Here is a 27,266-nt window from a genome sequence, read left to right on the forward strand (position 1 = left end):
TCAATTTGATTCTCATTCTTTTCTGTTTGTGTTTGTTAATGAATCTATTTTGACACCTTTTAAGATTTGGGCCCGCTTTGCTTTCCTCCTAATCCTATCCCACAGTAGGAAAAGGAGTAGATGGTTTCAACCAACAATTAAATCGCTACACTAAATTTGAGAAACAAGAACTGGCGAACGTGAAACCATTACAGCAAATTATTGAAGGGAAAAGCGCTGTTTCTGTATTAGATAGGAGGCCTATTTTAATGAATATTTATAATTAGGATGGACAAATGCCCTTTGGCAAAGTGCTCCTGAGCTGCAGGACCAGGAGAGATCTGCTGTGAGTCCGAGCAGATCAAGAATTCTGGCTCTGTGATCCCTCCAGTTCTGTCCTGGAGTTCATTCTGCCCCTTTCGGTATCACGGTCTGCGGGAGCTCCAGGGACACTTGGGGGGGACAGCGGACTGTGGGATTGAGCTCCCAGGGGAACCCTGGAGGAGTCACAAGATTGGGACTGGGGTCATGGGGAGGCTGGAAGACACTGGGGGGTAGAGGCTGGTGCCTGGATTTGGGTGGAGGTCATGGAGCGACACCAAAGAAATTGGGGACTTGGACTGGGGTCTGGGGATGGGCCGAGGGGACACTGGGGGGCTCAGGGAGTGACCCCGGGATTTGGGCCAGGCTCCTGGGGGACGGAGGTGATTTGTAATCATGGCAGTTGGGTTCTGCTTCTGGGGGTGCCAGGAGGACATGGTGCCGTGGGATTGAGACTGGGGTCCCTGTGGGGCTGGGGGATGTTGGGGAGGCAAAAGTAACCCCAGGATTGGGGGTCAGGGAGCCCAGACATGTCCAGGGGTCTCCTGGCCAGGAGTGCCTCCCTTCCCCCTGTGCTGACCCCACTCTCCTCCGCAGTCCCTATGTGAGAAACCCTCCTGGTGTTTCCTCCATGTCCCCTCTGTGTCCCCCAGTGTCCCACACTGCTCCTGGTGGCCTCACCCCTCCATGGCCCCTCTGGCTCTCACCCTGGCACTGCTGGCAATGACCGTGGCCACCATGGCCAATGAGGCAAAGCCCCTGGCCATGGCCCAGGAATCCTTCCATGTCCGGTACCGGGGCTGCGGCCCTGCCATGACCGCGGTGTTGCCGGCTCTCAGCCGCTCCGAGTTCCAGAGGAATCCTTTCTTTTCCTGCGTCAGGCCTGAGGCCGTGGCTGAGTGGCAGAGGTGGGCGTCCCCTCTGTCCCCTCTGTCATCCCAAGGCCAGGCCATTGCCATCATGGCCTACACGATGGGTGTACACGGCATGCTCAATATTGCCATGCGTGAGGCCGGGCGCTTCCCCCAGGAATACCGGGACAGCTTCTAACAACTAAACAAAGCGCTGCATTTCCTGCTGACACAGGCCCTGGCCACGCTGAGGGAGGCTCAGAAAGGGCAGTGTCTGCACGTGTTCCGTAGGGAGCGCGGGGTCCAGTTTGAGGCGCGGCGTGGTGACACCGTCCGGTTCGGTCAATTCACGCCAATGTCTCTGAGCAAAGCAACTGGCGGGTGCTCAGTGGAGACGGTGTTCCAGGTGCCACGGCGTGGATATTGCCTCATTCTCTGAAGATCCGGGAAACTGGGGGGTGCTGATCCCACCCTTTGAGACCTTTCAGGTCACTGACGGCGCCTGGGAAGGGGACAAGAGACATCCAGCTCCGCTCTGCCGGGACCTTCAGCAGATACAACTGCGAGTGGCTGTGAGGTGATGCCACAGCGGGCACTCTGGGCGGATGGGGACAACCGCTGTGGCCATGGAGACACGCATGATAAGGCACAGGGGACACCCATGACAAGGCACAGCGGACACAATGACACTCACTGGGTATGGGGGACAGGAACAGGGACCACTATGGGTGGGGGGACAAGGACAGGGATACTCAGTGCTGGGGACACCAAGTCTGGGGATACTCAGTGGGGGCACAGGGACAGGAACGCTCGTGACAGGGCACAGGAATGGGGACACCCACATCTGGGAGGGGGCCGGGAAACCACTGCCAGAGGAGGACAGGGACAGGGACACCCCCCTTCTGACCCTATCCCTCCTCGGCAAAGGCAGTGTCCCCTGTGGGGACAGGCCCTGTGTGCTGGACGTGGGTGGGCCGGGGCTCCCCATGGCACTCATTGAACCCCGGTCACCCCCTGTCACCCCCATGGTCCCCCCGACTCCCTTTGACCTGTGTCACCCCTAAGCCCACCATGACGCCTTAGAAAGCCCTGGTCCCTCTACGCCCCCATGCCCCCCAACACCCTGTCACCTCATGGCCCCCCCATCGCTCCTGTCACCACTCACCCCCCATTATGGCGGTCCCCAACCCCCCTCTTTGTCCTCTATGGTCCCCCCGACCTTCCTCTTTGCCCCCCAGCTGGGAGCGTCTCCATGGCCCCCTTCCACCTTGGAGGATTCCTCCTGGCCACCGCAGCCCTGGCAGTGGCCACCGGGATCCTCTGAGCCATGAGGCCACCAATGTCACCGAGGGCACTGTGGTCCCTGTGGCAACCATGGCCACCAAGGTCACCAAGGTCACTGTGGCCAACACAATCACCAAGACCACTAGGACCCTCAAACAAACAAACGAGACCACCCAGGCTACCAAGGCCACCACTGCCACGATGGCCACATTGGTGACTATTGCCACCAGGAGGTCACTGGAGCCACCACAGCCACTGGGACCCCTCTGGCCACCAAGGCCTTTCTGCAAAGCCATTCTATTAAAGGTTATTCAAAAAAAATTTCATTGCAGAATTCTGTCCAAGCCAGCAAAATCAGACAATTCTTAAGCAGGGTGCGAGGTCACTCCCCACACCCACACTCGTGGGAACGTCTCTTTCTCTCAACCTGGCGCAGGATCTGCGGGGAGCCTCCCCTTCCCGAGGGAGGAACCTCACACACATTTCATACCAGGCCGGAATATGGGAGAGGAATCATTTGGCCTTGGCAATTTGGGCTGGTTTTAGCCCAATTTAGCACCAGGGCTGTCCCATCACTCTCCTTCTCCAAAGAGGAAACATGAGGATCATGAAACATGATGATGGAACGTGAGGGAGGATAGAACGCAGCATGGGTTGCGTGCGCCCATCCAGAGGAGGGGACAGAAGGGAACGGGAGATGGCAGAAGGTCGGTAGCACTTCTGCGCCCTTTGGCCATTTCCACCTCCTGCCCCTCCCTGAAAGGACAAAGAGTTCGAAATGCGAGGGGAAAATATACACAGTGGGAAAGAGAACTTCAGTTTGGAATATTTGAAAGGGCCCCACAAACTAAACACAAGAGGGTGAAAAACTTAAACAATTGATAAACTAAACTTCCCATATGAAATGATTCCCCCCCTAAAATTACAACTTCCCTAACCCGCACATATGCATTTCCTTTCAGCCTGGGAGTTCACACTCCTTATGACTGTCCCTGGTGGAAAGGGATTGCCCACCCACAAGACTCTAAAATGTAAAACAACACAAAAAAAGCCTGGATCCAAGGCAGCTCCACCAGCAACTCAAACTCAGGAACTCTGGCGGGTCCAAGCAGTCCAGAAGGTGTCTTGTGAGGTTGTCAGCTCTGAGTCACTCCTGCATCCCCTTGGAGGGTGTTGGCTCTCCCATCGGCAAGAAGCAGAATCAAACTGAAGTCCTGCTTCACAGTTCTGTCCAGTGCCATGTCCAGCTTGGCCCAGCGCCCTGTCCAGCTCTGCACTCCTCTCAGCACAGGAGGGACATGGAGATCCTGCAGCAGGTCCAGCAGAGGATCTGAGGATGATGCAGGGACTGGTGCATCTCTTTCACCAGGCAAGGCTGCAGGAGCTGGGGCTGTGCAGCCTCAAGAGGAGACACAGCTGACAGGAACCTCATCCCTGTGTATATGATGCCTTAGGATTGCCCTTTTATCTTTTTCAGATCCTGTACTGCTTTAGTGTGGAACTCTAAAACTCCACAGCCTGTCAGCTGCTGCACTTACATTTTATTCAGGCAGAACAATTCCTGTCTAGGCTGAAACTCAAGGACACCTCACTGTCTCATGTCCTGAAAAGTATAAACAAAAGTGCTTTGTGGTGCTAGCAAACCTGGAGAATGTGACTTCATTACCTGAAGCAGTAATTGGAGGATTAACCCCTGATATGTAAACAGACCAAACCGATAACTGTATGAAAAACTCCTGAGCATTCTCCAACTTGCGTGTAGCCTCTCAGAGGCTTCTGCCTCCCCAGGTGTGTTTATTGAAGGCTTTTAATAAATCCCTCCTCTCATTCTTGTTATCATGTCTGGCCTCTGTTCCAGGCAGCCACTCCAAGGCATATAAAAAATACACAAATATACTGCACCTTCCCTGTGCCTCAGCCAATGGGGAAAGGAAGAGGGCAATGTGCAACCGAGAGTTCAGGGTAAAATGAGGCTGCATTCTTTGAAACAGAGAGAGAGAGAGACCCCACGGGGCTATGGCTGGGGCAACTCTGTCCCTTTATTTGAATAAAGTTTAAAAACTTGTGGTCATTCAGCTCTCCATAGAGTGGCTTTTCACCAGAGTTCAGCTGAGATATTGAGGCTCTCTGTGAAAATAACCACTCAGATCCCTGTTTAGGAACTCTCCAGGACAAGAAGAGGATTTCCTGGGAGAGGTGGAGTTAAAATAGTGTGAGTTAACACTACTTGGTTATTAGTTAAAGAAGAAACTTTTCCATATTAGGACCTATTTATTTTCTGTGGAAAGCACTAAGACCTATCAGAAGCCAATTTTTAGGTACTGACACCTTGTATAACCACAGAGGAAGCTGTTTCTGCCTTTGTGAATATATAAAAAAGGTTGAGATGGGGCTGGGGACTTACTTTGCCTTCCAGCCTCAGAAGAGGTAAGGTGACAGCCCGGCTTCTTCTGGGGTCAGGCAGGGCCGGCCAGTCCCAGCCTGGCCATGCTTTTCCCGGTGACTCTTAGGCAGAGGGAGGGGAGGATAATTTGTTCTGTCCCAGCCCGATGGGGTTTCCAGAGGCTGGTAAAACATCCTGCCATCAGGAAAACATTCCGTCATGGGAGTGGGATTGGGGTATGGGAGGGGGATTGGGGTATTGGAGGGGGACAAGGGGGACACTTAGGGACCCAAGCCCTGGGTCAGGGTCCTGGGGGCAGGAGTTGCCTGGGAAGGGTACAAGGTGCTGGGAGAGGGATTGGGGTAATAGAGGCACTGGGAAATACGGGGGGGGGGGGGGGGGGGGGGTACACAGAACTATGGGATTGGGATTGGGGTGCTGGGGGACACTGGGATTTCTTGGGGGTGATCAGGAAGTGACCCCAGGATTTGAGTCAGGATCCTGCTGGGGGGGCTGAGAAGACACTGTGTGGGAAGATATGAGACTGTTGGTGTGGGATTGGGTTCTGGGGGCCTGGGAGACACTGGGGAGCGGGGGGGGGGTGTCCAGAAGCGACCCCAGGATGTGGGATCATGTCCCAGGACATGTCCAGGGGTCTCCTGACCGAGGCTGCCCCCCCTCCCTTGGCTGAGCCCATGCCCTCACCCCAGTCCCTCACCAAGGAAGCCTCCCCATGTCCCCCCATGTCCCACAGCATCCCCTGTGTCCCATCAGTGTCCCCTGGGGCCCCTCACTGTTCCCTCAGCACCCCCTGGTGTCCCCCAGTGTCTTTCCTGTGTCACACAGTGTTTCCCCTGTGTCCCTCAGTGTCCCACACTGGTCCCCGTGGCCTCTCTTCTCCATGGCCCCCATGGCTCACACCCTGGCACTGCTGGCAATGGCTGTGGCCATTGGGACCATCAAGGCGCTGTCCCTGGACATGGCCCAGGAATCCTTCGATGACCAGTACCTGACATGTGGTGAAAAGTTGTCTGAGGATTTGCTACAACTCCAGGTCTCTGACTTCTGCAATAATGATAAGTTTTACAAGGACTGGCTAAATGCCACGGCTCAGTGGCAGAAGCGGGGGTCCATTAGAGAGTCTCTTACCCCAGACCAGGCCATCGCCCTCATGGCCTACACGATGAATGAGACGAAGTTGTACAACAGGTTCAACAAGGCCGTGCAAAGAGCTGGAAGATCCAGCTGGGAATACCAGAAAAGATTCCACTTCAAATCGCTGCATTTCTTGCTGACCCGCGCCCTCCAGACACTGAGACACACAAACGACTGTAAGAACGTGATCCGGGGGGTGAAGAATTACCATTTCAATGTGAACAAAGGTGACAAAGTCCGCTTCGGTCAATTTGCATCAACATCGCTGAGTGAAAAGGTGGCCCAGAATTATGGGAAGGCCACTATGTTCAAGGTCTACACATGCCACGGTGTGGACATCCAGAAATTCTCCATGTATCCAGATGAGAAGGAGGTGCTGATCCCACCATTCGAGACCTTCGAGGTCACTGGTGTCAGTGAGGAAGGGAACACGATTGATCTTCGCTCCACTGGGACCACCAGCAACTACGAATGCGAGTGGCTGAAAGGTGACATCATGGGGACAACCCGGGGGGTTTGGGGACACTCAGTGAGGCCTGGGGACAAGGACACACAGTGCTGGGGACACCCATGGCCCAGAGGGGACAGGGACACTTGCTGTGGGTAGGAGACAGGACACCCAACACTGGGGACAAGGACAGGGACAGCCATTGCTAGGCACAGGGGTTAGGGACACCCAGTATCAGGTGAGGGGGACAGGAACATCCAGTGCTGGGGACACCCACTGGGGTTGGGGGGACAAGGCCACCCATGGCTGGGCACAGGGGACAGGGACCTCATTATGGCCCCCTGTGACCCCCAAAGCCTCCGGGCCCACTCCTCACCCCTGTCCCTCTCCCCATGGCCATCCTGATGCCCCCTGACCTCCTCCCCTCATGGTCCCCCTGACCCCTCTCTTTGTGTCCCCAGGTGGGAGCCTCTCCAGGAACTCCCCCCGCCTCAGGGGGCTTCTCCTGGCCACCGTGGCCATGGCAGTGATCACCAGAACCCTCTGAGCCACGAGGCCACTAAGGTCACTGTGGTCTCAGAGGCCACTGTGGCCACCATGACCACAAATGGCACCAGGACCTGCAGAATAATGACACCACCAAGGCTACCGAGACCTCTATGGCCACTGTGGTCACTTTGGCAACTGTGGCCATTGTGGACATTGTGGCCACTGTGGCCACTTTTAGCCCCTTTGACCACTCTGGGCACTGGAATCACCATGATCTCCATGGCCGTTGTGGCCACTGTGACCCATGAGGCCACTGTGGCCACCGTGGTCACTGAAATTACTGAGACCGCCCTGGCAACCATGGTAACCAAGGTGATCAAGATCACCATGGCCACCACAGCCACTGTGGCCATCAGGGTCACTGTAGGGGACCATCCAGGGGAATGGTCTCCGAGAGCTGCCCAGGAGTGAGCGGCACAAAGCCAACAGGACCAGCCAGGGCAGGGCTGGAGCTGCCAGGACATCCCAGGACAGTGTGGACAGCAGAGATTGGTCAGTGCCTGGGGCTGGTTGGGCACTTCCCAACAGAGGGATTTGGGAGCGCCAATGTCACGGCCACCTCCTAAAGCTGCTTGGCTGCCTTGCCTGATGTATCCAAAAAAATTGCTGCTTGCTTGCTTGCCTGGAGTGGGAAAAAAATGCTGCTTGCTTGCCTGGAATATTAAACATGTATCAAAAATTTGCTGCTCGCTCACCTGATGTATCCGCTGCAACTCTTTTAATGCCTTTCCTGCAGGGTGCCTCATTCCCTAAAATAAAGCAGTTCCTGGTGTTTTCATTATTGGCAACTTACAGCCTTACTTTTCAAACCTCAGTCTTCAGAGAGGCAACGGAGAAACATTCTTCCCTTTTTCCTCTGCACTCCCTTTTCACTGCAGCCCCTCAGCAATGACCTGGAGGGGCTGGAGAGTGTCCGGGGATGGGATGGAGCTGGGAAGGGTCTGGAGCACCAGGAGTAGCTGTGAGAGCTGGGGAGGGGCTGCTCAGGGCTATTAGAAAAGCATGAATGATCAGTTCAGGGCCCATTCCAAAGTTCCTGATTTGAGGCAACACTATAGAAGTAGCCTTAGGAGGGAAAAAAAAAAAAAAAAAAAAAACAAAAAAAAAAAAAAAACAAAAAAAAAAAACAAAAAAAAAAAAACCACCAGAAAAGAAAAGGATGAAAGACAAAAAGGTTAAAAGGGGACAGAGGCACCATCACCTTTTTATTTTTGTAAAACCTTGATGTTTCACCAGGAAACTCTTTTCTTTCAAATCAGGGGATTTTCCCTCTTTAGCCTCCACATCTGAACTCACCGAGCTGTTGTGTGTCGCACTTTATGACACGAAAGAATGAAGAAGACAGCAGGAAGGGCAGCAGAAAAGTTCTAACTTTAATTTTCTGACTCCATCGTATATACAGTTCTTTCAGACGACAAAAGATTGGCTACATAGGTTGCCACCACTTTGACCTCATTGGTGAAGACCACCATCAATCACATTTCTCCTCCCAGAGGAGAAATATGCAAACAAAATAGATAAATTCTAAAAACATACATTGTTTTCTTGAAACTTTGTGAGAACAAAATGCAAACACCCAAAGGCACAAAAAGTTGGGGCGGCAGTTGTGGTTTGGGAATTGCCCACCGGAGGGCAGCAGCGAGCATGGTTAAACAGCAGCACTGCGCATGCACCGCCCACAGCTGCAGTTCTGATTGTCACCAGCAGGCGGCAGCACGAGCTGATGGCGCTGCTGAGTGCCCGCCCCACCCCATCCCTGCCCCGGGGCTCTGCAATGGTTCGGGATGGAGCCACCTTAAAGCCCGTCCGGTGCCAGCCCTGCCATGGGAAGGGACATCTTCCCCTGCCCCAGGCTGGTCCAGGACCCCCAGCCTGGCCTTGGACACGGGCAGGGAGCGGGCAGCCACAGCTCCTCTGGGCAACCCGTGCCAGGGCCTCACCACCCTCACAGGGAAGGATTCCTCTCAATATCCCATCTGAGATTCCTCTCAATATCCCATCTGACCCTTCTGTCTGGCAGTGGAAAGCCATTCCTCTTGTTCTGTCCCGCCATGCCCTCGTCCAAAGTTCCTCCCCAGATCTCCTGGACCTCCTTTAACCAGGAAGGGGCTCTGAAGTCTCCCTGGATTGCTCTCCAGGCTGAACACCTCCAACTGTCTCTACAGCAGAGGGGCTTCACCCCTTGAAGCCTCCCTGTGGCTTTTTCTGGACCTGCTCCAGCAGCTCCACATCTTCTCTGTGCTGGGGCCCAGAGCTGGCAGAGTGATCCCGGTGGGAATGTCTCATGGTGGGAAGGGCTCAGTGTTTGTCCCACTTCCATCCCAGAACCAACACCCCACACGGAGCACATGATGGGGTCCAGTGGCTCACTCTTTCTCCAAAGAGGAAACAAGCTCAACGGTAGCGGAACAAGGCTTTCGGCCGAGTGGCAAAGCCCAGTGTTGTGGGCCTTTGGCAGCCAAGTTGGCTGGCTCCTGGCCACTGTCATTTCCTGTTCTGGATGTGCCGCATCAGAGGAGGCAGGGCTTGCACTAGGGGGGGACTACCCAATGAAGGGGGAGGACCTCAACATGGGCGTGGTACTTGATGGAAGGGTGTAACCCATCGCAGGGGTAGGACCTGACGCAAAGGTGGGAAGCAAGAAGGACGGCGGGAATTAACTCAAAATGGCTGTTCTCCTACAGGGGTGGAGGCCATTTTGTGTGGAGCAGGGAAGGGGGATAGGATCGAAAGACGGTGGAACATGGGAGAGGATAGAACTCAGGATGGGTTTCACGAGCCCATCCTGAGGAGGGGACAGAAGGGGACGGGAGATGGCAGAAGGTCGGTAGCACTTCTGCGCCCTTTGGCCGTTTCCATCTCCCGTCCCCCTCCAAAGAGACAAAAGTTTAGGAATGCGGTTGCGGCGAAATATACAAAATGGGAAAGAGAACTTCAGTTTGGAATATTTAAAAGGGCCCCATAAACTAAACAAAAGATGGGTAAAAATTAAAGAATTAATAAACTAAGCTTCCCATATGGAATGATTCCCCCTCTAAAATTACAACTTCCCTAACCCGCATGTATATCTCTCCTTTCAGCCTAGGAGAGCACACTGTCCATGGCTGTACCTGGTGGAAAGGGATTGCCCACCCACAAGACACTAAAATGGAAAACAACTCAAAAATGCCTGAATCCCGGGCGGCTTCCCTGCCAACTTAAACTCAGGAACTCAGGCAGGTCCAAGCAGTCCAGAAGGGTTTTGTGGGGTCGTCAGCACTGAGTCGGTCCTCCATTCCCTCGGAGGGTGTTGGGTCTCCTGTCGGCAAGAAGTTTAATAACACTTAAGTCCTGCTTCACAGTTCTTCCAAGTGCCATGTCCATCTCTGTCCATTGCCATGTCCAGCTCTCCTCAGTGCTGTGTCCAGATCTGTCCAGTACCATGTACAGCTCTGCCCTCCTCAGCACAGGAGGGGAATGGAGATCCTGCAGCAGGTCCAGCAGAGGATCTGAGGATGATGAAGGCACTGGAGCATCTCTCCCACCAGGCAAGGCTGCAGGAGCTGGGGCTGTGCAGCCTCAAGAGGAGGCACAGCTGACAGGGGACCTCATCCCTGTGTATATGATGCCTTCGGATTTAGCTTTTTTCTTTTTCAGCTCCTGTACTGCTTTGGTGTGGAACTCTGAAACTCCATAGCCTGTCAGCTGCTGTTCTCCCATTTTAGTCAGGCAAAACAATTCCTTTCTAGGCTGAAACTCATGTTTCAGCTCCTCACTGTCTCAGGCCCTGAAAAGTATAAACAGAATGAACTGGGGCTTTGGCAAACTGAGGGGATATTACTTTATTATGTGAAGCTCTAATTGATGGATTAACCCCTGATATGTAAATAGACCAAAGCCACAACAGTATGAAAAACTCCTGACCATCATCCATCATGGGTGTAGGCTTTCAGAGGCTTCTGCCTGCCCCAGGTGTGTCTCTTGAAGGCTTTGAATAAATCGTCACTTTTACTCCCGTAATCGTGTCTGGTCTCTGTTCCAGGCAGCCACTCCAAGGCATCCTATAAATATACAAATACACTGCACCTTCCCTGTGCCTCGGCCAGTGGGGAAAGGAAGAGGGCAATGTGCGGCCGGGAGTTTGGGATAAAAGGAGGCTGCGTCCTCTGAAACCTCGGGAGAGAAACCCCACGGGGGTCTGGCTGTGGGAACTCGTCCCTGTATTCAAATAAAATTTCAAGGCTGTTTTGTGGACACTTGGCTTTTGATAGCATGGCTTTTCCCCTCAAACTGAAAATGCTGGGTAGGGCTTAAAGACTTATCAGCAAAAATGATAAAAGGATATAAGAGTATTTACACAGGACAATAAATGTGGCTCAAACTGTGAGAAAGAGATAAAGGGAACTCCAATTGGTTTTGGACAAATTCTGTGATGCAGAAGGAGCAGCATCTGGTGAAAGTGAAAGTTTGAGTTGAGGTCATCTGAGGTATTTGGGGCACTCAGTGAAAATGACACCTCAGATTGCATTTTAGAACTCTCCAGGACAAGAAGAGGATTTCCATAGAGAGGTTAAGCCACCCAAATTATTTCCAGGAGAGGTGCTGTTTCTGTATTAGATTGGAGGCCCATTTTAATGAATATTTATCATTAGGATGGATAAAGATCCTGTGGCAAAGTCTCCCCTGACCTGCAGGACCAGGTGAGGTCCACTGTGAGTCCGAGGTGATAAAGGATTCCGGCTTTGTGATCCCTCCAGTTCTGTCCAGGAAGCCACTCTGGCCCATTGCAGTATCAGGGCCTGAAGGGACACTGGGGACACTTGTGGAGGGACAGGGGACTGTGGGACTGGGGTCTGGGAGGGTACTGGGAGTGTCCCTGTACTGGGATTGGGGTCGTGGGGTGGTCCAGGGGCAGTGATGGGGGGCACAGATCTGTGGGAGTGGGAGTGGGGTACTGGGGGGTACTGGGAGAAACTGGGGGGCACATGGGATGGGATCAGGGTCCTGGGTGGCCACCGGGGATGTCATGGGACTGGGAGAGGGATGGAGTATGGGAGGGGGACATGGGGACACTGAGGTTCCTTCAGGAGGGTCACAAAGTGACCCCGTGGTTTGAGGCAGGGTTCTGCACGGGGCCAGAGAAGACACCATAAGAAGGGATGCAGGGCTGTGGGAGTGTGTTGGGGTTTGAAGGTTTTTTTCTTTCCTGTTCTTTACTTGTTACCAGTGGAATTTTTTCCCATTTTGTTGCTTAGAAGCACTGATGGCTTGGTGCTTGAGCCTGGGAGGGGAGCAGAAACTCTCACTCACTTGATCGCAGCCTTAGGAGGAGAGCCCTGTAGCTGCATTTTGGGGAATGGAACTCACTTCTGTTACAGAAGTCCAGCTTGTTGTGGGTTGAGCCCCTGCTCCTGGGAGCAGCCACTGAACTGGGACTTTGCTATGCCCTGTCTCACTAAAGAGAGGCCTGTTGCCATGCTGGAAGCAGGATGGCTGTTGGCCCAGCCCCCTGCTGCTTCTTTGGAACTGCTCCGAGTTTTTCGCTACTCTGTAGCCCGCACCCCCTGCCTGCCGAGACCTCCCGAACCTTCAGCCTCAACTCTGGAGTTTCTGATCCAGCTCTTCCCATCTCGGCCCAGCTGCCATTACCGCGTGCCCCCCGAGCCCACCCCACAGCGCCCCCTGCAGCCAGGGAGGGATCATCGCATCTGCCCCGCCCACTGGGGGCCACCAGCGTCCCTGCTGGCTGTGCCCAGAACTGCACCAAAGGGGAAAATGCCGCGCTCAGGGAAGCTGTTCCTGGGTTCCTGCTTGTCTTTATTATTAATGCTGTGGTTGTAGTTGTTTGTTTGCCTTGTTAGACATTCTAGTAAAGAACTGTTATTCCTATCCCCATACCTCTGCCTCAGAGCCTTTCAATTTCTAAACCATATTAATTTGGAGGAAGGGCATTTGAATTCTCCATTCCAAGGAAGGCCCTTCCGCTCCCTAGCAGACACCTGTCTTTTAAACAGAGACAACTGCTCAGGACAGCATGGACAGTAGAGATTGGGGACAGTTGGTCACTTCCCTTCAGAGGGGTTTGTGAGTGCCAATGGCATGGCCACCACCTAAAGCTCCTTCTCTACTTCACCTGATGTATCCAAAACATTGCTGCTGGCTCACCTGGTGTATAAAAAATAAATCAAAATTTAGGTTCTTGCTTGCCTGACGTGTGCTGCCCCGAGTTGAAGTTCCTAGTGCCACCAGCAGGAGGCAGCAGGACCTGGCAGCGCTGCCAAGCACCCGCCCCGCCCCATCCCGGCCCCAGGGGTCTGCAATGGTTCGGGATGGAGCCACCATAAAGCCCGTCCGGTGCCAGCCCTGCCATGGGCAGGGGGCTAGGCTGCTTCAGGCCCCCCCAGGGTGGCCTTGGATATGGGCAGGCACTGGGCAGTCACAGCTTCTCTGGCCAACCTGTGCCAGGGCCTCACCACCCCAACAGGGAAGGATTGGATTGGAAGGATGGGTGATGATGTCTTTGAAAAACAACTCAGTGGGTTGGGGTCTTCAGGAGAAATGGTTGTCAATCTCTTCAAAATGAGTCTCGATGTCTCTACAGAAATGAAGCTTTTCACAGAACCCTCGTGGTTTGACCAGAAAGTTTGGACTCCTGAACTTTAGGGTAATGGGAGAAATGGGTCCCCACAAAGCCTATTGCATAACCCAGACAGCCTGAAATTGGGAACTTTGAGGGAAAATGACCAGTCCAAGGGGGATATAGGGTAGGTGGTTTAGGAAGGCTGCACCTTCCCAGCAGCCCCATTCAGCTGATGAGGAAAGGAAGAGGGTTGTGTCCTCTGAAACCTTGATAGAGAAACCCCACAAGACCATGGCTGTGGAAACTCTGTGCCTTTATTCAAATAAAGTTTCAAGGCTGTTTTGTGGTCGCATTGGCTTTCCATAGCATGGTTTTTCCCCACACGCTGAAGGTGCTGGGTAGGGCTTAAAGACTTATCAGCAACAGTGATAAAAGCATGTAAAAGTATTTACACAGGACAATAAACACAGCTCGAACCAGAGGAGGAAGAGATAAAGGCCACTACTATGCTTTTTTGATATAAATTCTGCAATACAGAATAAGCAGCGCATGCTGAAAGCAAAAGTTTGAGTTGAGGTCATCTGAGGTATTGGAGCACCCAGTGGAAATGACCCTCAGAAACTCCATTTTTATGACTCTCCAGGACAATAAAAATTATTTCCTGAATCAGGCAGACCCTTGCAAATTATTTATGGGAAATTGCTGATTTTGTATTAGCTAAGAAGCCCGCTTTAAAGATATATATAATTAGGATGGATAGATTTCCTATGACCCTCCCTGACCACCAATCCCCCCCTGCACCCCCGGCCACCGGTCACCCCTAGCCCTCCCCCCACCCTTGGCCCCCATCTCTCCTGTCACTCCTAACCTCATGTTACGGCCCCCTGCGACCCCCTCGCGACCCCCATGGCCCTCCTGACTCCCCTGATCCCCAACCCCCAAGATCCTCTGTCCCACCTGAACCCTCCTCATGGCCGCCCTGTACCCCTGTAACCCCTGACCCCTCCCTGACCCCCCTCAACCCCCCCACCCCCATGGACCCCTCACCCCCCTGTTTTTCCCCCCGCAGCCACTCGCAGTTGTATTTGCTGAAGGTCCCGGTGGAGCGGAGCAAGATCCATGGGTTACACCCATCCCAGGTGACTTGGGTGACCTCAAAGGTCTCGAAGGGTGGGATCAGCACCTCCTCCTCCATTGGATACATGGAGAATTCCCGAATGTCCACGCCATAGCACGTGTGCACCTGGAATATGGTGCCTCTACCAAAACTCTGGGCAGTCTTACTGCTCAGTGATGTCGATGTGAATTGACCAAACCGGACCCTCTGTCCAGGCTGCGCCTTGAAACGAATGTCATGCACGCCCCGGAACACACGGCGACAGTGCCTTTTCTGAGCATGCCTCAGCGTCACCAGGGCCTGGGTCAGCAGGAAATGCAGTGTTTTGAAGTGGAAGTTCTTTCGGTATTCCTGGGGGGAGCGCCCGGCTATGCGCACGGCCGTGTTGAACTCCTGGTACAGATCATTCATGGTGTAGGCCATGAGGGCAATGGCCTGGTCTGGAGATGACAGAGGGGACACACGGGACCCCTGTCTCTGCCACTTGGCCACAGCCTTAGGCCAGACCCGGGCAAAGAGAGGATTCTTCTGGAACTCAGAACAGTTGAGGGCCGGCAACGCTGCGGTCATTTCAGGACCACAGCCCCGGTACTGGTCATCAAAGGACTCCCGGGCCATGTCCAGGGGCACCTCCTTGATGGTTGCGGTGGCCACAGTCATTGCCAGCAGTGCCAGGGTGTGAGTCAGGCGGGCCATGGCAGGGAGAGACCACCAGGAGCAATGTGGGACACTGGGGGACAAAAGGGAGACACTGAGGGCACACGGGGATACATGGGAAGGGTTCCTCTGTGAAGGACTGAGAAGGGGAAAGGGCCCTAGCTCAGGGAAGGAGGTCAGCTCTGGCTAGAAGACTTGTGGACATATCCTGGGATGCTGAGCCCAAATCCTGGGGTCATTTCTGGACTCCCCAGTGTCTCTCAGACACCCAGGACAACAATTCCTCTCCCATGGTCCCATGTCCTCAACCCTTAGTGTCCTCTGGCCCCACATGGCCTTGATTCAAATTCTGGAGTCACTCACTGTCACCACAGCGGTGCCCTCCATGACCCCAATCCCACTCACACAGTGCCCCCCTGGACCCCGCTTTGTGTCCCCCCCAGTGTCACCCCAGCCGCTCTGCAGTTCCCCAGCCCAAACCCTGGGGTCAACCCCTGACCTCCCCAGTGTCCCCTCAGTGCCCCACCCACCCCAACTCCCAATCCCAGTCCTGTGTTTACACTCCCGGCGTCCCGCCAGTGCTCCCCAGAACCTCAATGCTGCTCCCAGACCTCTGCAGACCTCTTGTGACCCCAGGCCCCTCAGGAACCTCACCCAAATTCCTAAAGCCACTCCCTCACCCCCAGCCCAGTGTCCCCCAGGGCCCTCTCCCAGACCCAAGTCCAACTCCCAGTATGGGATATTTTGATGATGGCAGGATGTTTTAAGAGCTGTTGGAAACTCCATCCAGGCCAGGACAGAACATATTCTCCTCCCCTCACCCTGCCCCAGAGTCACCGGGAAAGGCTTGGCCAGGATGGGTCTGGCTGGCCCTGCCTGACCCCGGCAGAAGCCGGGCTGTCACCTTACCTCTTTTGAGACCGGAAACAAAAGGAAGTTCTTAACCTCATCTCAACATTATATGTGCATTCACAAAGGCACGTACAGCTTCCTCTGTGGTTATATGAGGTGTCAGTATGTAAAAATTGGTCTCTGACAGGTCTCTGTCTTTTCCACAAAAAATTACCAGCTGCTTATTGAGAACAGTTTCTTCTTTAACTAAAACCCAATTGTGTTTACCCATAACATTTGCATGGCCCTGCCTCTCTCACAAAATCCTCTTCTTGTCCTGGAGAGTTCCTAAACAGGGATCTGAGTGGTGATTTTCACAGAGTGCCTCGAAATCTCAGATGATCTCACCTCAAACTTGCGGTTTTGGCAGGCGCTGCTCCTTCTGTCTTAGAGACCTTGCCAAAAACCACACTGGAGTTTCCTTTTTACTCTGTCTCCACTGGTTTGAGCCACATTTATTGTCCAGTAGAAATACTTTTACATCCTTTTACCATTCTTGAAGTCAGGCTTTCAGCTCGACCCAGCATCTTCAGTGTGTGGGGAAAAGTCGCTCTATGGAGAGCCAAGTGTCCACACAGCAGTTTTGAAACTTTATTCCAATAAAGGCGCAGAGTTTCCACGGCCGTATCTCTGTGGGGTTTCTCTCTCGACATTTCAGAGGATGCAGCTATCGTTTACCCTGAACTCTCGGCTGCACGTTGCCCTCTTCCTTTCCCCATTGGCGGAGGCACAGGGAAGGTGCAGTATATTTGTATATTTCTGTATTTGTGTATTTACATGATGCCTTGGAGTGGCTGCCTGGAACAGAGGCCAGACACGATTACGAGAAGAAAAGTGGGGATTTATTCAAAGCCTTCAATAGACACACCTGGGGCAGGCAGAAGCCTCCATGAGGCTACACCCAAGGTGGACGATGGTGGCAAGTTTTTCATACAGTTATCGGTTTGGTCTATTTACACATCGGGGGTTAATCCTCCAATTACAGCTTCAGGCAATGAAGTCATACTCCCCCAGTTTGCTAATCCCCCGATTCATTTTTATTGATACTTTTCGGGGCCTGAGACAGTGAGGTGTCTATGGGTTTCAACCCTAGACAGGATTTGTGTTGTCTGGATAAAACAGGAGAACAACAGCTGAAAGTTGTGGAGTTTTAGAGTTGCACACTAAAGCAGTACAAGATCTGAGAAAGATAAAAGGGAAATCCTAACGCATCATATACACAGGGATGAGTTCCCTGTCAGCTGTGTCTCCTCTTGAGGCTGCATAGCCCCAGCTCCTGCAGCCTTGCCTGGTGAGAGAGATGCTCCAGTGCCTTCATCAGCCTCAGAGCCTGTGCTGGACCTGCTGCAGGATCTCCATGTCCCTCCTGTGCTGAGGAGCGCAGAGCTGGACATGGCACTGGACAGAGCTCAACATGGCACTGGACAGAGCTGGACATGCACTGGGCAGAGCTTTGAAGCAGGACTTAAGTTTTATTAAGCTTCTTGCCAACAGGAGAACTGACACCCTCAGAGGGGATGGAGGACTGACTCAGTGCTCTCAGCCTCACAGGACACCTTCTGGACTGCTTGCACCCATCAGAGTTCCCAAATATAAGTTGGCAGGGAAGCTGTCAGGGATCCAGGCGTTTTTGTTTTGTTTTACATTTTCGCGTCTTGTGGGTGGGCATTCCCTTTCCATCAGGGACATCCACGAGGACTGTGATCTCTGAGCATGAACGGAGATGTCTACATGCAGGTTAGGGAAGTTGTAATTTTAGAGGGGCAATATTTTGTATGGGAAGTTTAGTTTATTAATTGTCCAAGTTTTACCCCCTTCTGTTTAGTTTATGGGGCCCTTTATAATGTTCCAAACTGAAGTTCTCTTTCCCAGTTTTTATATTCCATCCCCCCGTTCCTAACCCTTTGTTCCTTCTAGGATGGTGAGGAGATGGAAACCACCAAAGGGCAGAGAAGTGCTACCGACCTTCTGCCATCTCCCGTCCCCTTCTGTGCCCTTCACAGGATGGGCCCACGCAACCCATCCTGAGTTCTGTCCTCACCCACGTTCCACCATCCTACCCCTCTTCCTTACTCCACACAAAATGGTGTCAGCCCCTGAAGGGGAACCGCCATCTTGAGTTCATTCCCGTCATCCTTCTTGTTTCCCACCTTTGCGTCAGGTCCCACCCCTGCGACGGGAGCCACCCTTCTGTCAAGTACCAGCCCCGTGACGGGACCCTCCCCCTTCATCGGGAAGTCCCTCCCTAGCACAGGGCCCATCTCCTCTGATCCGGCCTCTTCCAGTTCCTGCACATCCAGAACCGGAAATGACGCCCGTCAGAAGGCAGCCATCTTGGCTGCCAAGGGTGCACAGGACCAGGCCTTGCCAGTCGGCCGAAAGCCTTGTGCCGCTGCTGTTGGGCTCATTTCCTCTTTGGAGAAACAGAGGGAGCCACTGGAGTCCATTTCATGTGCTCCGTATGGGGTGTTGGTTCTGGGATGGGAGCGGGGCAAGCACTGAGCCCTTCCCACTGTGAGACATTCCCACCGGGATCACTCTGCAGCTCTGGGCGCCAGCACAGAGAAGATGTGGAGCTGCTGGAGCGGGTCCAGAGGAAGCCATGGAGAGGCTTTGAGGGTTGATCCCCCTCTGCTGTGGAATCAGCTGGAAGTATTCAGACTGGAGACTGATCCAGGGAGACACCAGAACTCCTTCCTGCCTAAAGGCACTCCAGGAGAGCTGGGGAGGTGTTGGAACCCTGGAGGCTGGGAATTTCAGGCTTCCTGAGCTGAGGGCTTCATACCCTCGGGCAGGCACTGCATTTGACTTGAGGCCTTGGAACAGGATCCTGAAATTGAGTGACAGCACAGGGGTTGTTGGTGTGCAGTTAGAATGGAGTTGTGTGATCTCACAGGGTGAAAAACAGGTTTGGGATTTTTAGTAATGTCTATGGGCCAAGATGGAGGATTCAGGGTGTTGTCTCAGTTCTTCTTTTTCACTTTCTTTTTCCGTTTTCTTCATGGATCTGGGTGGCTTTCTCTAATTGGGTGAAAGATGTCTGCATTGCGAACCCCGAATGGTCACTATTGGGTCCAAAACATAAATAATATAGGTGTCACTTTGGTATTGGGTAATTACTTTGGTATTGGGTAATTGTCTCTTAAACAGCCTCGGTGAAAGTCAGAGGCTCTCCATTTTGCCTCATTTCTCTAAGCAGCAAGTTGGAGCTCAAGCTGTAAATACTGCAAGTAGATAAGATATAATAAACAACCCAAACCAAACTTGATTCTACGTTTCCCATGTCTTCATCCTGACCCCGGCCGAGATAAAGCTGGCAGGACTGCAACAGGGAGGGACTTTGGACAAGGGCACGGAGGGACAGGACAAGGGGAATGGATTCCCACTGCCAGAGGGCAGGGTCAGATGGGATATCTAGAGGAATCCCAGATGGGATATTGAGAGGAATCCTTCCCTGTGAGGGTGGTGAGGCCCTGGCACGGGTTGCCCAGAGGAGCTGTGGCTGCCCGCTCCCTGCCCGTGTCCAAGGCCAGGCTGGGGGTCCTGGAGCAGCCTGGGCCAGGGGAAGATGTCCCTGCCCATGGCAGGGCTGGCACCGGACGGGCTTTAAGGTGGCTCCATCCCAAACTATTGCAGAGCCTCGGGGCTGGGATGGGGCGGGGCGGGTGCTCGGCAGTGCCGCCAGATCATGCTGCCGCCTGGTGGTGGGAGCCAGAACTGCAGCTGGGGACGGCGCATGTGCAATGCCGCTGTTTAACCCTGCTCGCTGCTGCCCTCCAGTGGGCAATTCCTGAAACACAACTCCCAGAATCCCCAAATCCCAGAGTGGGTCAGGCTGGAAGGACCCAGAGTGGGCTCTTGGCCCAACCTCCCAGCTCAGGCAGCATCATCCCTGAGAACAGGATTGGATCCAGGGCAGCCCAGAACTGGACACAGCACTGGACAGAGCTGGACATGGCACTAGACAGAACTGGACATGGCACTGGGCAGAGCTGGACACAACACTCCTAATGTGCATCACTGGCCAGGGCAGATGGGCACCATCATATCTTGACCTCCTGGTCCCGCTCCTCCAAATGCCCGCTGGATCCCTCCTGGCCCCAGGCCACATGGCCAGCTCCACTGGTCACCCACCAGCACTCTCAGGTCCTTCTCCAGAGCTGCTCCAGCAAGTCCCTGTCAGCCAGGACTGGCGTTGGGGACTGTCCCTCCCAAGGGACAAGACCTGCCCTTCCCCTCTGGAACCTTCCAATTTCCAGTCTTTAAGGTCTCCTTGAAGTGCAGGATGTGGCAGGATGCTCTGCCTGCAATGTGGCCAAGGGACAATTCTCCATTTGTGGCCACCGGGGCTGCATGGAGAGGGGTCTTGTGCTGATTTTGGTGCTGAATAGTCCTGAAACCAGCCCAAATCACCAAGCCCAAATTGGCTATTGAGGGTGAAACACAAGACCTGGGCCTGCCTGGCCATCAGCTGACCCTGGCAATGTCTAGTCCCCACTCAGAGAGAGATTCCTCTCCGATATTCCTGCTTGGAATGAAATGTGTGTGAGGTTCCTCCCTCAGGAAGGGGAGGCTCCCCAAGGATCCTGGCTGAGGTTGAGAGAAAGAGACGTTCCCACGGGTGTTGGTCTGGGGAGTGACCTCGAGCCCTGCTTAAGGATTGTCTCTTTTCGCTGGCTTGGACAGAATTCTTTAATGGAATTGTTTTGGTAGAATCATTTGATAAAATTGCTTCAGTAGAATTCTTTAATGGAATTGTTTTAAAGGAATTTTTAATAGAATGGCTTTGCAAATTTGCCTTGGTGGCCACAGTGGTCACAGTGTCTGTGGTAGCCTTGTGGCTCACGGAGTCTTGGTGACGATAGTGGTCACAGAGGCTTTGGTGGTTGTAGTGACCATGGTGGCCAGAGTGGCCGTGGTGGCCACAGTGACCTTGGTGACCTCATTTCTCTGGAGGTCCTGATAGTGTTGGTGATCGTGGTGGCCACAGTGCCCTCGGTGACATTGGCCTCATGGCTCAGAGGATCCCGGTGGCCACTGCCAGGGCTGTGGTGGCCAGGAGGAGTCCTCTGAGGTGGAAGGGGACCATGGGGATGCTCCCACCTGGGAGACAAAGAGCAGTGTCAGGGGGACCATGGAGGACAAAGAGGGGGTTGGCAATGGCCATAATGGGGGGTTAGAGGTGACAGGATAGATGGGGGCCATGAGGTGACAGGTGACAGGGTGTTGGGGGGGGCATGGGGCGTTACAGTGGCCAGGGAGGTCGGGGGGGGTCATGGTTGGCTTAGAGGTGACGGGGGTCAGGGGGAGTCAGAGGTTGCCATGGGGGTGCCATGGGGGTGACAGGGGATGATAGGCGGTCCCTGGGGTTCAGGGAGTTCCATGGGGGGTCCTGGCCCACCCACGTCCAGCACACAGGGCCAACCCCACAGCACTGCCTTTGGTGGGGAGGGACAGGGACAGAATGGGTGTGTCCCTGCCCCTGTCCCTGTCCCTGTTGCCCCCTGTCAGGGCAAGGCTCATTTCTACCCTCTACCAGATTCCAGATGCCACCGGCCCTTCGTCTGCTACTGGAACTGCCCCTGGAAGCTCCTGCCCTCCGGAGAGGGAGCAGACACCATCATGCACCGTCTGTCACCAACGGGTGTTCTCCTCCCTTTCAGACCAGACTTTGTTCCAGTCCGATGCCGAGGTCTGACAGTTTGACACCCAGCAGTTATTTCCTTCATTTTTCCTTCATTGTGGGGCTTCTGCTCATTAATAAACTATTATTGCGGGTTGTTTTCACTTCCATCTGTCAGTGTTCATTTCCTGCGGGTGGAAAGGGGCTGCTGGAACCCTTTGGAGGAGACGACTCATTCCAGAGCCTTCTCCTTTGAGTGGTCTCAAACCAAGACAGAGATCCAGCCCCAGCCCAGGGAGCAGCCCAGGCCAGAGCAGGGGGATGCCTGAGAGGAGGCTGTGAGCCCGTGGGAGAGCCGTGGAGAGAAGGGCCCTGGTCCCAGGCCGGAGCAGCCTGTCCTTGAGGGACTGACCCCGTGGCAGAGTGACCCAGGCCAGAGCAGTTTTGGGAGGACTGTCTGCCCGTGGGATGGACTCAGGATGCGGCAGGTTGAGGAGTGTTGTTTCCTGTGGGATGGACTCAGGATGCAGCAGTTTGAGGAATGTTGTTTCCCATGGGATGGACTCAGGATGCAGCAGTTTGAGGAATGTTGTTTCCCATGGGATGGACTCAGGATGCAGCAGGTTGAGGAAGGTTGTTTCCTGTGGGATGGACCCAGGATGCAGCAGTTTGAGGAATTTTGTTTCCCGTGGGATGGACCCAGGATGCAGCAGTTTGAGGAAGGTTGTTTCCTGTGGGATGGACTCAGGATGCAGCAGCTGCAGAGAGCTGTTTCCCGTGAGACGGAGCCACGTTGGAGAAGTTACAGGAGAACTGTCCTGTGGGAGGGATCCCACGGTGCAGCAGGGGAACAGTCCTGGAGCAGTGGGAGAAACCTTGTGTGATGAACTGACCACAACCCCCTGTGGGTCCTGTGAGGTGAGCAATAAAAGAGAGAATAGAAAGTTTCAGTTCCTCTGAAGGTGCTGGATAGTGCTTAAAGATGAAGTAGCAAAAGACCATCAAACGATGTAAAAGCGTGGGCACATCAGAGGAAATGAGACTGGAACCTGTGGGAAAGAGATAAAGGGAACTCCAGCGAGTTCCCTTTTTGGCAAGTTCTGGACCCCAGAAGGAGCAGCGCCTGCACAAAATTAAAATTCAACGCGTGGCCATCTGTGATATTGGGGCACTCAGTGAAAACCACATCCTGAAACCGCATTTTGTTGACTCCCCAGGACAAGAAAAATTATTTCCTGAAAGAGGTGGAGCCATGGGAATTATCTAAAGGAAAAAGTGCTTTTTTTGTATCAGCTAAGAAGCCCACCCAAATGAATATTTATGATTCTGGTGGATAAATTCTCTGTAGCAAAGTCCCCCTGAGCTGCAGGACCAGAAAAGATCTGCTGTGAGTCTGAGCTGATCAAGAATTCCGGCTTTGTGATCCCTCCAGTTCTGTCTGGGAGTTCACTCCGGCCCATTTCGGTATCAGGGGCTGGGGGGACATTGGGGACACTTGAGTGGGGGGACACTGGGGACTGTGGGATTGGGGTCTGGGAGGGCGCTGGGGGTGTCAACAGACTGGGATTGTGGTCCTGGGATGGTCCGGGTGCAGCGATGGGGGGCACAGGGCTGTGGGAGTGGCAGTGAGGGACACAGGGGGACACTGGGGGGCACAAGGGACTGGGAGTGGGGTAGGGGTAGGGGAGGATAACAAAAGGGCCACTGGGGGACCCCAGGGCTTGGGTCAGGGTTCTGGGGGTCACGGGGTCGCTGGGAGGGGTACAAGGGACTGGGAGAGAGGTTGGGGTAATAGATGCACTGGGAAACACCGGGAGGGAGGGAGGGAGGGAGGGAGGGACACAGAACTCTGGGAGTGGAACTGGGGTGCTGAGGGACACTGGGGTTGCTGGAGGTGGGAGGGTCAGGAAGTGACCCCAGGATTTGAGTCAGGGTTCTGCAGGGGGGCTGAGAAGACACTGTGAGGAGGGATACAGGCCTGTGGGAGTGGGATTGGGGTTCTGGGGGCCTGGGGGGCACTGATGGGGCTCCAGGATTTGGGATCATGTCCCAGGACATGTCCAGGGGTCTCCTGGCCAGGGCTGCCCCCCCTCCCCAGACTGACCCCACTCTCCCTCCCCAGCCCCTCACCAAGGAAGCCTCCCCATGCCCCCCCATGTCCCTCAGTGATCCCTGTGTCCCATCAGTGTCCCCTGGAGCCTCTCAGTGTTCCCTCAGTGTCCCCAGTGTCTTCCCTGTGTCACACAGTGTGACCTTTCTGTGTCCCCTCTGTGTCCCCCAGTGTCCCAGTGGCCTCTCTCCTCCATGGCCCCCCTGGCTCACACCCTGGCACTGCTGGCAATGGCCGTGGCCACTGCGGCCGAAGAGGTGATCATGGACATGGCCCAGGACTCCTTTGATGACCAGTACTTGAAATGTAGTGTTGAAATGTCTGAGAAATTCCAAGAACTCCAGGGCTCTGATTTCCACGAGAATGTGGAGTTTAAAGAGAACTGGGCAAAGGCCATGGACGAGTGGAAGAACCGGGGGTCCATTTCATCCCCTCTTACCCCAGACCAGGCTGTTGCTCTCATGGCCTACAGCATGAAGAAGACAAACTTGTACAGGCAGTTCAACATGGCCGTGCAAACAGCTGGAAGCTCCAGCGGGAAATACCGGAACGAATTCCACTTCAAATCGCTGCATTTCCTGCTGACCCGCGCCATCCAGACACTGAGACCTACAACTTGTCTGAACGTGTTCCGGGGGGTGACAGGGTACACATTCAAGGTGACACCTGGCGATGAAGTCCGCTTCAGTCAATTCACGTCAACATCGCTGAGGAAAAAGGTGGCGCAGGATTATGGGAAGGACACGATGTTCCAGGTGTACACGTGCCACGGCGCGGACATCCAGAAATTCTCCTACAATAAAAGCGAGCAGGAGGTCCTGATCCCACCCTTTGAGACCTTCAAGGTCATCAAAGCAACCCCAGAAGGGGAGCAGATAGTGCTTCAATCCACCAGGACCTTCAGCAACTACGACTGTGAGTGGCTGAAAGGTGACATCATGGGGACAGCCTGGGGGAACTGGGGACACTCAATGAGGGTCGAGGACAGGGACACACAGTGCTGGGAACACCCACCCACTGCCGGGGACAAGGACAGGGACAGCCATTGCTGGGCACAGGGGATGGGGACACCCAGTGCCAGGTGAGGGAGACAGGACCATCCAGTGCTGGGGACACCCACTGGGCTTGGGGGGACAAGGATATCCATGGCTGGGTACACAAGACAGGGATCTCGTTATGGCCCCCTCTGACCCCCACACCCTCACGGCTCCCTGGTCACCCCTGTCCTGCCCCCCATGACACTCTTGATGTCCCCATGACCCCCTCCCCCCATAGCTCCCTGATCCCCCTTTTTGTGTCCCCAGGTGGGAGCCTCCCCAGGAACTCCCTCCACCTCGGGGGGCTTCTCCTGGCCACCATGGCCATGGCAGTGGTCACTGGAACCCTCTGAGCCATGAGGTCACCAAGGTCACTGTGGTCTCAAAGGCCACCGTGGCCACCATGACCACGAAGGCCACCAGGACCTGCAGAGAAATGAGGCCACAAACGTTACTAAGGCCATTGTGGTCACTATGGTCACTTTGGCCACTGTGACCACTGTGGCCATTGTTGCCACTGTGGCCACTTTGGCCACCATGTCCTCTCTGGGCACTGGAATCACCATAGTGACCATGGCCACAGTGGCCACTGTGACCCATGAGGCCACTGTGGCCACGATGGTTACCAAGGTGACCAAGGTAACCATGGCCACCACAGCCACTGTAGCCACCATGGTCACTGGAACAAGGGCTCCATCCTGGGGCAGCCCCTCCAAGAGGGAGTGGCACAAAGCCAGCAGGACCAGCCAGGGCAGGGCTGGAGCTGCCAGGACATCCCTGGACAGCACGGACAGCAGAGATTGGGCAGCGCCTGGGGCTGGTTGGGCACTTCCCACCAGAGGGGTTTTGGCTGCCAATGTCATGGCCACCTCCTAAAGCTGCTTGGCTGCCTCGCCTTGTGTATCCAAAAAAACTGCTGCTTGTTTACCTGGAGTGGGAAAAAATTGCTACTTCCTTGCCTGCTGTATAAAATGTTCATCAGAAATTCGATCCTTGCTGGCCTGGCCTATCCAAAGTTTACCAGAATTTGTTGCTTGCTCGCCTCATGTATCCACTATAGCTCTTTTAACGCCTTTCCTGCAGGGTGTCTCATTTCCTAAAATAAAGCAGTTCCTGGTGTTTCCATTAGTGGCAACTCAAAACTTTCTTTTTCAAACCTTGATCTGCAGAGAGGCAATGGAGTTCCTCCCTTTTTCCTCTGCACTCCCTTTTCACTGCAGGGATGTCCTCAGGAAGGATCTGGAGGGGCTGGATTCTGTTCAGGGAAGGGACAGAACTGGGCAAGGGTCTGGAGCACCTGTGTGGCTGTAGGAGTTGGGAAGGGACGACTCAGGGCTATTAGAAAAGCATGAGTGATCAGTTCAGGGCCAGTTCCAAATTTCGTGAATTGAGGGAGGCAACACATTAGAAGTAGTATTAGGAGGGAAAAAACCCACCGGTATGGAAAAGATGAAAAATAAAATGGCGAAAAGGGGAGAGAGGCACCACCACCCGTTCATTTATGAAAAAAAAAAAAAAGATATTTCTCTCAGAAAACTTTTTTCTTTCAAATCAGGAGATTTTCCATTACTAGCCCGCAGAGCTCTTGAACTCGCCGTGGCATTGTGGTTCGAGAATTACCCAACGGAGGGCAGCAGCGAGCAGGGTTAAACAGCGGCACTGCGCATGGATGGCCCACAGCTGCAGTTCCGGCTGCCACCACCAGGCGGCAGCACGAGCTGGTGGCGCTGCTGAGCGCGAGCCCCGCCCCATGCCGGCCCCGGGGCTCTGCAATGGTTTGGGATGGAGCCACCTTAAAGCCCGTCCGGTGCCAGCCCTGCCATGGGCAGGGACATCTTCCCCTGGCCCAGGCTGCTCCAGGACCCCCAGCCTGGCCTTGGACACGGGCAGGGAGCGGGCAGCCACAGCTCCTCTGGGCAACCTGTGCCAGGGCCTCACCACCCTCACAGGGAAGCATTTTATTTGAAGGGTGGGTGGTGATGTCTTTGATAAACAACCCAGTTGTTTGAAGTCTTCAGAAGAAATGGCTGTCAATGTCTTCTAAATGGGTCTTGATATGTCTGCAGACATGAAGCTTTTCACAGAACTGTCCTGGTTTAACCAGGAAGTTTGAAGTCCTGAATTTTAGGGTAATGGCAGAAATGGATCCCCACAAAGTCTATTGCATAACCCAGACAGCCTGAACTTCTGGAATTTGGGGAAGAATGACCAGTCCAAGGGGGATATGGTGTAGGTGGTTTAGGAAGGCTGCACCATCCCAGCAGCCCCATCCAGATGATGGGGATAGGAAGAGGGCAACGTG

At 54.1% G+C, this 27,266-nt stretch overlaps 3 protein-coding genes and 1 pseudogene across 5 annotated transcripts; 3 read left to right on the top strand and 1 right to left on the bottom strand.

Annotated features, from left to right (window-relative positions):
• The first annotated feature begins 987 nt into the window (after positions 1–987).
• Positions 988–1,727, top strand: LOC136303044 (erythroblast NAD(P)(+)--arginine ADP-ribosyltransferase-like; annotated as a pseudogene).
• Positions 1,728–5,719: 3,992 nt separating this feature from the next.
• Positions 5,720–7,736, top strand: LOC136302273 (erythroblast NAD(P)(+)--arginine ADP-ribosyltransferase-like). Its single transcript, XM_066205716.1, has 2 exons — positions 5,720–6,461; positions 6,883–7,736. The coding sequence occupies exons 1-2, from the start codon at positions 5,720–5,722 to the stop codon at positions 6,966–6,968; spliced, it is 828 nt and encodes a 275-aa protein (XP_066061813.1). The 3' UTR covers positions 6,969–7,736.
• Positions 7,737–9,454: 1,718 nt separating this feature from the next.
• LOC136300644 (erythroblast NAD(P)(+)--arginine ADP-ribosyltransferase-like) lies at positions 9,455–15,342 on the bottom strand. Its single transcript, XM_066203157.1, has 2 exons — positions 14,577–15,342; positions 9,455–9,501 (listed from the first exon to the last, which is right to left on the bottom strand). Exons 1-2 carry the CDS (start codon positions 15,340–15,342, stop codon positions 9,455–9,457), a joined length of 813 nt encoding a protein of 270 aa, XP_066059254.1.
• A 7,786-nt stretch (positions 15,343–23,128) lies between these two features.
• On the top strand, positions 23,129–26,686 carry LOC136301191 (NAD(P)(+)--arginine ADP-ribosyltransferase 2-like). Of its 3 annotated transcripts, none has more exons than XM_066204191.1 (3): positions 23,129–23,281; positions 24,099–24,842; positions 25,232–26,686. In XM_066204191.1, the coding sequence occupies exons 2-3, from the start codon at positions 24,122–24,124 to the stop codon at positions 25,315–25,317; spliced, it is 807 nt and encodes a 268-aa protein (XP_066060288.1). In that variant the 5' UTR covers positions 23,129–23,281; positions 24,099–24,121; the 3' UTR covers positions 25,318–26,686. The 3 variants fall into 3 exon arrangements, with proteins under 3 accessions (XP_066060288.1, XP_066060360.1, XP_066060210.1); XM_066204263.1 differs by having other exon boundaries at positions 26,520–26,686; XM_066204113.1 differs by lacking the exon at positions 25,232–26,686 and having other exon boundaries at positions 24,099–25,168.
• Positions 26,687–27,266: the final 580 nt, after the last annotated feature.

Source organism: Chamaea fasciata, unplaced genomic scaffold (genome assembly GCF_029207755.1).
Source record: "Chamaea fasciata isolate MVZ Bird 193981 ecotype frontalis unplaced genomic scaffold, bChaFas1.0.hap1 SCAF_1, whole genome shotgun sequence".
Classification (NCBI taxonomy): Eukaryota; Metazoa; Chordata; class Aves; order Passeriformes; family Sylviidae; genus Chamaea; species Chamaea fasciata.

Excerpts from the sequence above, each read along its gene's own strand:
- LOC136302273 (XM_066205716.1), top strand. The coding sequence starts at position 5,720 with ATGGCCCCCATGGCTCACACCCTGGCACTGCTGGCAATGGCTGTGGCC. Across the intron at positions 6,462-6,882 it reads CGAATGCGAGTGGCTGAAAG|GTGGGAGCCTCTCCAGGAAC; the intron begins GTGACATCATGG and ends TTGTGTCCCCAG.
- LOC136300644 (XM_066203157.1), bottom strand. The coding sequence starts at position 15,342 with ATGGCCCGCCTGACTCACACCCTGGCACTGCTGGCAATGACTGTGGCC. Across the intron at positions 9,502-14,576 it reads GCGGGGGGAAAAACAGGGGG|TGCAAGCCCTGCCTCCTCTG; the intron begins GTGAGGGGTCCA and ends GTCCCCCCCTAG.
- LOC136301191 (XM_066204113.1), top strand. The coding sequence starts at position 24,122 with ATGGCCCCCCTGGCTCACACCCTGGCACTGCTGGCAATGGCCGTGGCC.